Source organism: Excalfactoria chinensis, chromosome 5 (assembly GCF_039878825.1).
Source record: "Excalfactoria chinensis isolate bCotChi1 chromosome 5, bCotChi1.hap2, whole genome shotgun sequence".
NCBI lineage: Eukaryota > Metazoa > Chordata > Aves > Galliformes > Phasianidae > Excalfactoria > Excalfactoria chinensis.
Window position 1 is genome coordinate 26231237 of NC_092829.1, and position 12526 is coordinate 26243762.

The 12526-nt window shown below is 33.5% G+C and overlaps 1 protein-coding gene across 1 annotated transcript in view; it reads right to left on the reverse strand.

Annotated features, from left to right (window-relative positions):
- Positions 1-12526, reverse strand: part of AQR (aquarius intron-binding spliceosomal factor) — a 39291-nt gene that overhangs the window by 13397 nt on the left and 13368 nt on the right. The window contains exons 15-22 of the mRNA XM_072337295.1: positions 11688-11808; positions 10560-10701; positions 9688-9866; positions 6465-6632; positions 5851-6020; positions 4774-5015; positions 3222-3365; positions 1695-1764 (exon numbers count right to left, since the gene is read on the reverse strand). Of these exons, the coding sequence (XP_072193396.1) occupies positions 1695-1764; positions 3222-3365; positions 4774-5015; positions 5851-6020; positions 6465-6632; positions 9688-9866; positions 10560-10701; positions 11688-11808 (1236 nt within the window). The remainder of the gene's footprint in view (positions 1-1694; positions 1765-3221; positions 3366-4773; positions 5016-5850; positions 6021-6464; positions 6633-9687; positions 9867-10559; positions 10702-11687; positions 11809-12526) is intronic.

The window sequence follows — 12526 nt, forward strand, 5'->3', positions numbered from 1 at the left end:
TGCTAAGAAGAGCAGAGCAATCTCAAAAGACCTCCTAAGAGGAAAAAAAATAACATAAATCGGCCTAAAGACAGGCTACATATACAGGAAACAATTAAAAAATGATTAAAGAATAATAAGGTAAGGTAAAGAATAGAAAACAGACTTCATTCTTTTCACCTACTCAAAAAAACAACTGATGATATCCACAACTGACAACCAATAATTAATGTTTTATATGCTCAATTAGACCATCAACTTTAAGAAATTTTATACATAAAACAAGGTATTATAATAATAATAATGTAATAACAGGTATATGCCCCCTCAAGCATGATGCATGGTAGATTATGATACATTATATTTTTGCATTAGAAAGTCATATATATTCAACTAATATTAAGTGATAATAACAAACAGAATGCAATGGTATTTAAAATAATATCAAATAAGAGACTAGATGATAGAAATACAATCTTCCCTTTGGTCCTGGTATTTTGCGTTAATTATGTAGTCAATAATGGGTAATAAAGACTGCAATTTCTGTCATTCTGTTGACAATTATACTGAAATAAAACAATACTCCTATTCATTCTTGTCTGTATTCTTAAACAAATAATGTAATTATGTAAAAGCCACCAGTTCTGATCATCAGGTACACTCCAAAATAACCCCCACCCTGTAGCATTGTTAAAACAAATTTATCACCGTGGCATTTTTACAGTATTCAAAAAGAGACTTTTCATTTATGAACAAACCTTAAAATCAGAACCCTACCAGGAACCAGAAAGTTCTGCTGTGCTGTAATAGATAGAACACCACACTCAAAAACACTCTGAACTCAGGAACTGTTATGTACAGTTCAAGACAACGCTACTTTCATCACACCTAGTTAGGCAATGACAAAAGGCATATAACAATTCTACTGAAATTTAGTTTTTCCTTTGAAAAACTGCATTGTTTGTGCTATCTATCTAGACACTGTCTAGACAGTGGTAAAAACATAAGAAAATGGAGGAAGAAGAATACATACAAATGAATACTACTACTACAAAAACAAACAAACAAAAAAACCCACCAAAACTAAACTTCAGAACTAGCACTAATGTCCATGCAGTCCAAGAAGAGATAAACAGTATCAAGCAGAGAAGTCTCTTCAGTACTCCACTGAGGAGTCACTACCAGGATAGTCTGTACTTCATAGGAATACAGGCACTTGTAGTCATGAAAGCCTTGGAGATCGCTGCAGAAATTCACTTTCCCAACAAACTTACAACTCTGATTATTTTCTTTTTAAAGCTTCTTGTAGATATAAGTCAGCAGGATATAAGGAATAGTAAGTAAAATTTCAAAGGACAGTACGAAAAAATTCCATAGGGACAATTCAATAGCTTTCATTTCTTTTAATGGACCTGCATCAAAATAAAACTGATGCAAGTAATTTAAAATGGTTAAAAAATAATGGCAGACATGAAAAAGCTGTAAGTCTAAAATTATCAATCTGACCACTAAAAAAAATAAATTCAGTTGTTGAGTAAAGTCTTCAGTCATTAAGACAAGATTCAGCCAAATACAGAGATCAAACATGAAATATTTATGTTATTTTCTCATGTTCTAAGTTATTAATAAGTACAAAAGGAGGCATTACAGGTGTTTCATTGAATGTACCTAGAAGCCAGAATCAAACAGACAAGAGCAGTTTAGAATATTCTTACCATCGTTAGTCCAGGTTGCATTCCTGCACGTATAGCTTCAATCTGAGTGTGGGTAAACTGGATAGTATTGCTGCAACAAAGCAAGATAAAAGATCAGAAAAATCACAGATTTTGCCAGCAGCTTCAGTATTAAAAAAAATAATAATAGAAAATAAAAAAATTTTGCTTTAATTTAATTGGCTACACGTTTCTCCAGAACTGCATACCTCTAAACAAAACAGTAAATTATACTGGCCAAATGGCCAAATGACTACAAAATCATCCACCTAGAGAAAAGTTTTCAGTTATTATTTGCCAAGAGTGCTGTAAAATCATTTAGCTATAATTCTCCTTTTTAATTCTTGAGTAATACAGGGACATGTTGAAATAACAAGTTAAATGACATTACTAGATTACCTGGATATAGAGAAAACCAAACTACCTTTTTTCCTTCCTTTGGTAAGGCAACCTAACACAGGCCCATCAAAAATTCACTTCCAGGACTCCTCTACCACAAGCAAGAAGAATTCTACTAAAGCCATTTTCACTCTGCATGCTTTAAGCGCATACCTAAGGCACTTACTTGAACTAGACCCAAGTTTAAACGCTTAAGCAATATCAAGAGTTATGTAAGTAAATACATAGAGATCTATTTTTATTTGATCGCAGCAAGTTATTGCTGATACTATCATTTTGCAATAAAATTCCTTGATGAAGGACACCACAAAAGTCTTGGCAGGATTAGCAACCTGTTACTGCAATTATTAAAACAGTTCAAATGTGATCAGCGCTACACTGCATTGTTCAGCAAACCCAGCATACAAGGAAAATAGGAAGCTTTCCAAAGAACAGCTAAATCCCAAGATTCCTCTTTCCCTATCATATTTACAGTCCTGCAGATATTGTAACTAGGGGTGAATGTTACACTCCACTCCAGTCCTCCCCTAACCCATCTTCAAAGTGGGAATGGTGAAAACCTTCAAAAGACTCATAAGTCTTATGTTTAATAAAGGTATAAGTTTATTTGTGCCTGTGCATACAACTTATAAAATATTGTACAGCAACAGAACGATTGTATCTCCCCAATGCTTTTACCATAAATTATTGAAAACAAGTGGAAACTTTCAGACTTCATTTATGCAGGATTCAGATTTTAGTGTTATGATAAAATTAAGTATTTTGCATACCTCTAGAAGAAAAATATTCAGACAGTAATGTTCTTTCCTATGCTCTCAACTGTTATAAAAGTCATTATGAAAGTGGAGAAAACAAGGGCAGTTACGTGAATTGCTACATTTTCAATACTAACATTCAAAGTTTTGATAATACTCAAAGCCAATATTTCGCATGATACTTTTCAATGGATTTTTCTTTTTAATAAAGAAACTGTAGTAGAATATTTGGTAACACTACCAAGGAAAATACTCCTATATTGAAGACTTTTGGTAATGAAATCACCATTACATTAAAATACAAATAAATAAAAGTGCGTTTAGTTATGAAAATGAACTGTTAGCGCTTATAACCAAATTCACATACATCTATTACCGTTTTGGTTGATTATACGGATATGGTCCCCTGTTTGGAATGATGTGAGGCTCCACAATCAGTGTTTTAGCTTCTTCAGGTTTTTCCTCATTCCCATCCTCTTTTCTTTTCTTTCCTTTACCTCCTGTTATTGGAAAAGTTATCCTGCAACATACAATTCAAATCTAAGCTTCAACACATGCTCCAGACAGTCTTACAAGCTCATACAGGATTTTTTTGTCACTGTTCAGATAAACTATTATAATACAAATTCAGACAAAGTATAGATGAAGACAAGAGAAAGGAAGAAAAAATAGTTTCAGCAGACTAAGGAAGTATATTTGACAAGAAGTACATCAAAAGTGTACTTTACATAGCATGAAAAGACAGAAGCAGTGCTTTAAGATACATGGAAGAACACTGATGGCAAAGAGTTCAAAAGTGAAACTGGAAGGGACAGGAGTCAAGACAGAATAGAACACCACTGTCACTGTCTGGCCAGCTGTAATAACCTGATTCTGTTCTAGAAATTTTGGACACCTTCTTTACAAAACACGTAAATGATCTAAACTGTTTCAACATCTCATCCTCTCACTTTGGCTTTATTTTTTATAGTTCCCTATGGAAAATGTTATCAAGCATCTAAACTTCAATTCAGAAACTAATTATGGTGGAGGAATTCCAATGGCAATTCAATCATCATGGTACAACAATTGAGACATTTATGGCATCAATAATGTTTTAGTCTCTTTATAAGACATATGCAGCAATACCTCTTCATATAGAAAATAAAAAAGGTGAAAGTTAATAATAGTTAACTACAGGAAATTGCATGTGTTATATAAGTGAGACCTTCAAACTACTGTCATATAAATGACATTGTTATTGTGTTCTCCACACATACTCTACATGCAATGTTTGAAAAAAGCAGATAAAACTGCTGGGAACACTGGGAAATTCAGTTGCACAAGTATAAAGAAGCCAATGATGAGGAACATGAATTTCGAAACTAAAGATTAAACTAATGGTCTAAGATGGACAATGGCACCACTGAAAAAAATATGTAAATCTCATTTAGTGTCACAAAGGCATCTTCTTTCAGAACTAATAACTAAAATAAAGCAAGCATAATAGCATATCAAACCTGGTTATTTGTTTTTACTGAACAGTATTTCCAAAAGCTCAAACTTTTATGGATGATGAAATTGTGGTACTTACTTTGCTTTAATGTGACCTAAAAACTATTTAACTTAAAAATTACTAGGCTGACCTTGAAGAGGCCAGATACCAATGGAGGAATGAATACTCCATGCCTTTATTCTATTTTACACTGTTCCTTTCCCCATAAATTCAATAGGGTGATTTACAAGCAATGCCGTACTATATTTATATACTGTCTATACACATAGCTGTATAACAGTGTATATGTACACTAGTCTTGATATTAACATATGAATCTCCCTTCCTAAAAGAAAGAGCATCTGTCTTCAACCAATGAACTCAACTCAACTCCATCTGACAATGCACTGCAGCAAGAATAACAGACCATGAGTACTTGAAATTCTGAGATCACCTGAAAGGAGGTACTTGTAGTTCGGGATTGTCAACAGTCACTTTAATATTGTACCCAGGAAAGCTAGCTTTTAAGTGATCAATGGACAGGAAGGTGTCGTTAAAATCCAGAGTTGCAATCTGATTCGGCATTTTTGAATAGTGTGCACTACTTGGGTCTCCATATCCAAGAATGATGTCATGTAGCCAGTCAGGAACCACACAATCTGTATTCATCAAATTTCTAATAGTCTCCAAAACAGCCTGAAAATTGGAAAAAACAAGGAAAAATAAAATTGGACAGTGACTTTTAAACTAAGTAAATATGACACACTGAAGACTAAACAAGTTATTCTAAGATACTAGTATCTATCAGTCATCAGCTTACAGGTTTTTGGTTAGTTACAGTCTATATCCATACACTGCATATATCACATGCACACCTACACACACACACACACACACACACAAAACAACAAAAGAAACATAAAATACAAACACTGGTGTCAAACTATGTAAATCCAAACTGTCCTCTTAGTAGAGAGCTAGCAAAGAGTACCATAATTACCAATAAAGTTTTCACTCTAGAACACTAAGATAAGAAGAATAACAATAAAAGCATAGTCAAAATATATTTAAAGAAAATTAAGTCTGATATGAGCCTGCGGTCCTGATTTTACAGTAAGTTACCTGTTCATGTCAATAGCTACAAATATTTCTGCTCTGTATTCTTCTCCAGGACTCTCAAACCCTCCTGTTTGTATTAGAAATGCATTAGAAGTTCTGCATGTCTACAGGAAAGGAACATAAGCAGGGCTTATATTCCACATATTCCCCTGCCTCTAAAGGCCAAATATAACTATACTGTAGGCCACCTAGTGAAAGACTATTATAAACTAATACTTCATTTTTTAAATTATTACTCGATTTGAGTTAGGTTCTGATTTTCAGTTATTCTAACATTTAGCTGTAAGGAGGAAATTATCAGTTCCTGAAGTTCAAAAAGCCCACCCACATGCAACTAAAATGAATAAGTTTCACTAATACTTAGGATAACAGTCCACCTGCACAGCTTAAGTACTGATAAGTGGTACCTAACCTTGAAATTGTTTTCTTTTGGTTTTCTTCTCATTATTATATTAAAAGTCTCATACACATCTTCTGCTCCATTTTGAATTGTATTGGTCATGTCTTGTTGATACTGGTTTGGGTCCAGAAACACTCTGTATGTTCTGCAGTCGCCTTTAAGTCTAGGCTTGGGTTCAGGTCCTGCCCATAATGAAATAGTAAAATTAGAACTTAATATAGCACAAAAGCAGATTAGTACTCAAATAAATCATCCATCATCTTTCTTGAAATAGATTTTAGACACATTCATATAATGAAATTACTCCATGGATGGTATTGTTTCACGTTTTTCATTGCATTTCTAGGAGGTTTTAGAATAAAAGATAGTTTAATCCTAAAACTAAAGTGAGCTAAATGCCCTTTCATTATATCAGCTTGTATAAGAGGTAAACAAATAACCTCTCAAGAAGTGCTCATCAATTTAATTTGTCTGTGTTTCAATTTAATAATAACTCATTAAGTACCGCTCAAAAGAGAAGGAAGTGAACGATTAAGCTTTTAACAAAAGCCAGCCAATGAAAACAAACCAACCAACCACTAAAAAACCCAAAAACAATATTTCAAATAAGTTTTGGTGTATCATACCCTCTTCAATAACACGTCCTTTCTCATCCAACATGCCCTGGATTTCACAGCCTCTAACATACACCAAGCCAGTCTGTTCAACAAAAGGTCGTCTTCGGTCAAACTTAGTGCCATAAGGTTGTGTGGGACGTACCGTAACCAAAAAACAAACGTCATGTTTCCGCAGACCTGATTCCAAAAAGGAACATTCAGTGAATTGATTAATTGACATTTTCCTCTCCCATTCTTTAAAAATATACACAATATCTGACTTTTTAGTTTACAAAACATACCTAGATCATAATGTATTCAGTTTCAAAATATGTCTTTAACTCTGAAGATACAAAACCATTGGAAATGTTTTTTTTCCACTTCTCTTACACACTAAAATCTGCTACAATCTCATGTATGAAAAAACAATTCTTTTTCATGACAACAAGGTTCTGAATACATAGACTATTGCACTTCCAATAATCTTACTTAAGTTATGCAATCTAGCTATATTTAATTGTATTTGAAAGGCACAATAATCTCCTATTCTTGTTGCTTTCTTCTGGACTACTTCCCAAATGTTTTCCAAAAATTTATGTGTAGTGCCCTGAACTAGTCACAAAATTCCAAACAAAGTCAGTTATTTAGCAGGGTGGAAGGCCACTTAATCATGTTATTTGTTTTCCATGTTATATTCCAGTTTATTAATCCCAGTATGACCTTGTAAAGTGTTTTTCCCTCAGTAGTAGCATACTGAACTCAAACTTTTTTTCTCACGCACAGCTACTAACTAATACTATAAGTTATTTTCAAAACACGTATTGGGCAGTGAATTTTCTTGCTTAAGTTTAGTATCCTCTATCTCTCAAATTACAATCTACTTTTAAAAGGCCAATGTTCCAATTCATTGTCATTTTTAACATCAGTCCTTTCTTCCAGTGTATCTACCTAATTCACACATTTCTGAGAGGCTTCCAAAATTTAATAAACATACACAGTACTCTCCTATATAATTAGCAGAAACTTCAAACAGAGTTTAGAAAAAAATCCTTCCGGATCTTAATGGATTTTCTTCTTCAGAGGCAGATATTTTTCTCATTGTTCAGTGAATACTGTTATCCCTCTTAAGTTTAATAGAATGATAGAATTGCTCAGGTTGGAAAAGGCCTTCAAGACCATCAAGTCCAACCTCAACCTAACTATACTACCCTAACTCTAACAACTCACCACTAAATCATGTCCCCAAGCACCACATCCAGACAGTTTTTAAACACATTCAAGGATGGTAACTCAACCACCACTATGGGGAGTCTATTCCAGTGCTTAGCAACCCTCTGTATATGAGTTCTTCCTGATACCCATAACCTAAATCTCCCCTGGCGCAACTTGAGGCCATTTCCCCTTGTCCTGTCACCAAGCAGAAGAGACCAGCCTTGCTCTCGCTGCAATCACCTTTTAGCACCTTTTAGGTATTTGAAGAGGGTACATGAAGGAATTTGAACAAAGTTATCAAGATCTTGTTATGCCAGACAAAACATTTACCAGCTCTTCACCTCAGTCCTGATTCAGCAATAGCTTTAAAAATGTACTTAACTTAAAGCATTACTGTTTTTGAACTTCCAGAGGCTACACTAACATTAAAAACTGCTATACCTATTTACTTACACTGGTAAAAAAAGAGCCACAGAAAAGATATTAGCTACTGGAATATTTCTAACAATATTTAGAACAGAATATACCGAATAGCAGACTTTTACTATCATCAATTAAATACTTATTTTTACTATATTTATCTTTCTTTTTCATGTATAACTGGAAAACACTGGAAAAATGAAACTACACTAGATGCAAACACTAGCTTTTTGGAATATGCAGAAAAAATTCCTTGGTGCTGATCTTATTAACTAGATTAATAATGGAATAGAAAAATGTATCTGAGTCATTTAACTATACAACCTAATCTTAGAAGTGTTTAAAGGTATATAAAATTATTCTGAAGCAAAAGCAGCCTAAGAAATTACATTACAATTTTACTGACAAATATGGACCTAACAGAGCAAGAGATCAACGGTAGAGGAGTGCTAGCTACTTACTATAAACCTAATCAAAGCATATGAGAAGACTACTCAAAATACTTATACATCAGTAACTATAGTTTCTATCATTCTTACAACAGAAAATACAAAGACATCAAGTATAAAAATGGTAGGTTATTATCAGAGAAACCTGTTCACACTGAAGGATATTTTAAAACACTTCAAGTGTTTCCCCAGGTTCAATACAAATTCTTTAAATGCTCTGCAAGCATGCGTAACAAGTTGGATGCTCAATTAAGTTAAGGCTGAAGATCACTTCAGTGTCATTAAAACTGATTACTTCAATCAAAACTTCTAGAAATTTTTAAAACCTGCCATTAACTGCCTTCAAGATAGTGAAGTCTGCTTCCATCCTCCACATGACAATAATAATCCTAACATTACTAGTAAGGAAATATTCTGTATCTGTTTATTACATGCTCCAGCTTCAGCATTTGTGCTACGTGACCTGTAATCACTTCATGCAGCTCCAGCACATTTCGCTAACATTTTTCTATTTAAAAAAAAAAAAAAAAAGTGACATTTACTGATAATCCAAATACAAGTACGTGCTACTATGCCACTTGCCAACACAGTCAAGTAAAGTTCAGCTCCTCAAGCAAAAAAGTTTCGCTTGCAGATACTTTGGAAAAGCATTATTTGGTATACTCAGCACTCCTTAAATACATTCAAATATACTGAACACTGCTAACATGCATGCACTTGATTTAATTCAAGATCTGTACCCTTCATTTTTTACAGAATGGTTGAGGTTGGAAGGGGCCTCTGTAAGTTACCTGGTCCAACTACCCTGCTCAAGCAGGGCCACCCAGAGCAGGTTGCCCAGGACCATGTTCAAATGGCTTTTGAAGATCTCCATAGAGGAGACTTCACAAGCAATCTAGGCAAACCATGACAGTGCTCTGCAATCCGTACAGTAAATAAGTGCTTACAGGGTTTTTATTAGAGAGCTATCACATTCCCTGCCACTTTCAAAATCTAAAAAACAAAAGTCTAAATTTCTTAGAATTAGAACTTGAATAACATACTTTTGAAGCATACTAAGATAGGCAAGTCTACCTCAGTCACAAAACCCTTCTTATAAATAAAATCAAGGCAAAGGACATTTTGATGAGCAGCTATTTTGACCATCTTATTTTACAGAATATGACAAGTACCTTCCCATTCATCTTTGATGCTGTCTCTAACATTCAAATTAATTGTGACATCTGCTCGTACTCGCATGGGCCAGTTTTCACCAATATTGGGCTTTGCAACCTCCACCACTGTGAAAGACACGATGGGCTGTGCCATCCTAGCCCATCCACCAAAGACCACTCCTCCATATTCTGACAGCCTAAAAAACAAACCGAACAAACAAAATACAAGAAATCAGTTTTGATAGTTGCTATCCAATAACAGATTTGGTTTTTAAAGTGTGAAACAATTCACCTCAAAGTCAGTTCAAAGAAAAGGGTCTTCATTTTACATTCTACTGAATTGGACACTTTTTTTTTTTAAAAAAACTTATAACATGAACTGATTTTATTTTTTTTTAAATATATTTAAGACATGAGGGCACCACATGCCAGTGTTATTAATAAAACTGAAGACAGATAGAGAAAAAAGGTAAGATAAGAAAAAGCAAATACTGAGTATAAGTGATACCACACCAAATCATCCCCTTAAAATCTAAACAGGATCAAAACATGGCAGATGGCAAATTCAAGAACAGGTCATAAAACACTTTATATAACTGAAGAACTGGAGGAAATGCATTTCATAAAGTCAGACAATGTTCAGTACCACATTGCTTGTTAATGTCCAACATCTAGCGTTAAGTCTTTCAAGTTAAGACTACAGGTATACATACAAACTCATTCTTGCAACATTATCCCACAGAATGGGGAAGAAGCACAGCATTTTATAATACTTTAAAATACATTACTGGGAATTTACTACATAGACAATATCAGTTATTCATTCTCGAATGCACTTTGTTTACAGTTGAAGCTGAGTTGAGTGGTTCAGGTCATTTAATAAATATTACCATGGTTTCATCCTACTGACGCTATCTTCAATGTCCTGTCTGATTTCATAAGTTGACTCTAAGCGAAAGAGATTGAAGTTCCTTAGCAAGTAATCGTGCAGAGTCAGAAACTGTAGATTCAGTTTGGGAAGTGCAAGACAGCCTAAGGAAGGATAGGATCAGAAGAGAAGAGTTATTTGATGAATAAAAAAAAAAAAAAAAAAAAGAAAATGAATATTTTAGTTCTACATATCTACAAATACATAAATGCATTATTCTATAACTGCTGGAGTTCTTATAGGAGATCCTAAGAATTTCTCTTTTTGTAGATATACCCTACTAACAAATACACATTTTCATCCTTTCTTCCCCTAAATTTCCAAGTTCTCTCTAGATGAAGCTGCACAAGATTAAAATAATTTTCATCTTTCTGACATAAGAATTGAGCTGTCTTAAAGAACACAAAAGAAATATGATGCTGGAAAATACACTGAGCTTAAAAGTGGAAAACACAAACTGAAATCGAGAGAAGAAAAGCAATATTTGTAATCATCTCACAGTAACAGAAATGCTTCTCAAGAGTGCTACCAACATACAGATAGCAAATGTGACAATCTGTTTCTTGCCAAAATTACATTTCACGTTACATTTTACATTAATAAAAATTCTTTAAAGGATTATTAAAAATTTACAGAGCACCACAGAAACAGGTGCAACAAGATGATATATAGTCATTAGTGTATGTTTATATACTTTTTCAAAAATTTTATATATTTTTTTTAATATATATATAGATCACAGATCTTTATATATATATATATTTAAATATATATGTATATATAATCTATATATACATATACATATAAATTTTTATATATATATAAAAAGATGAGTGATTAGTATATTCAGGCACAGCATGTATATCCAGGAGACTCCTGTATTGGTATATCAACTGCTGGAAATGGCATATCTGTTACAGACTACGAGCAAAGAAGCAGCTTTACGTAAACACATACTTTTAGATTTTTAAGTACTCTATTTGCTAAAAGATGCCACATGATTGCATGAACTCTGAAGACAGGATAAGCACAGGCTCCCTTTTGCAGCACTTACTATTCATTTCAGCCTTTACTAAACCGCTAATCATACCTTCTCCAGAATAATATTCAGTTGGAACAATATTTTCATCCCAAATAATCTTCTCTGTGGGATACAGAGGCATCTGATTGAGTTGCTGAATTTGAGATATTCGTCGCTCATGACGGGAAACCTAAAGGATGCATTTGAAATTTCTGTAAATCAAAACAGGAAAATAAAGCTATCTTTAAAACATTTGCATTAATCCAGAAGAATGCTGGTGGTCACTCTGTTTTAATAACCTCTTTTCTTTTCCAATCAAACACAACTAAATCTGTATAATGATACTGAAAGATGAGTAAGCATATATTCCAACTGTCAGTCATTCAAAGAATCATCTTGTTTCTCAACTGATGACAAATGTTCGCTTGTTTGTTTTTGTGTGATTTGTTTTGTTTTTCATTGCTCATATTTTCAGTAGCTAACTGAAACACCAGTCATCCAGTAATAGCTAATCTTAATTACCCCTTTGGGTGAAAAAATTCCATCCAATACTACTAGAGAGTAAACTGGACAAATATCTGTTTATGGTATCAATAAGCATCATATTACTACCACCTAAATCTTACAAAATCACGCTAACAATTTTTGAAGAAGTAATCACAAAAAAACTATGAAAGATATAAAAAGATTAGATGACTACAGTAAATGTTATACTTTGAATATTTTAAAAAGAGACCATATTGTGTAATAACTGGAACTACAAATAGGCTCAAGGAACCAAATAGATATTGAACAGGTTTATCTGACTTTAAGAAAAACAAAACAACAAAAATGATTAATTAAAAGAACAGCAGTTTCCCCAGAGAGCTCAAAACTGTTGCTGAGGCTCTGCTTATTAACTTGATAGA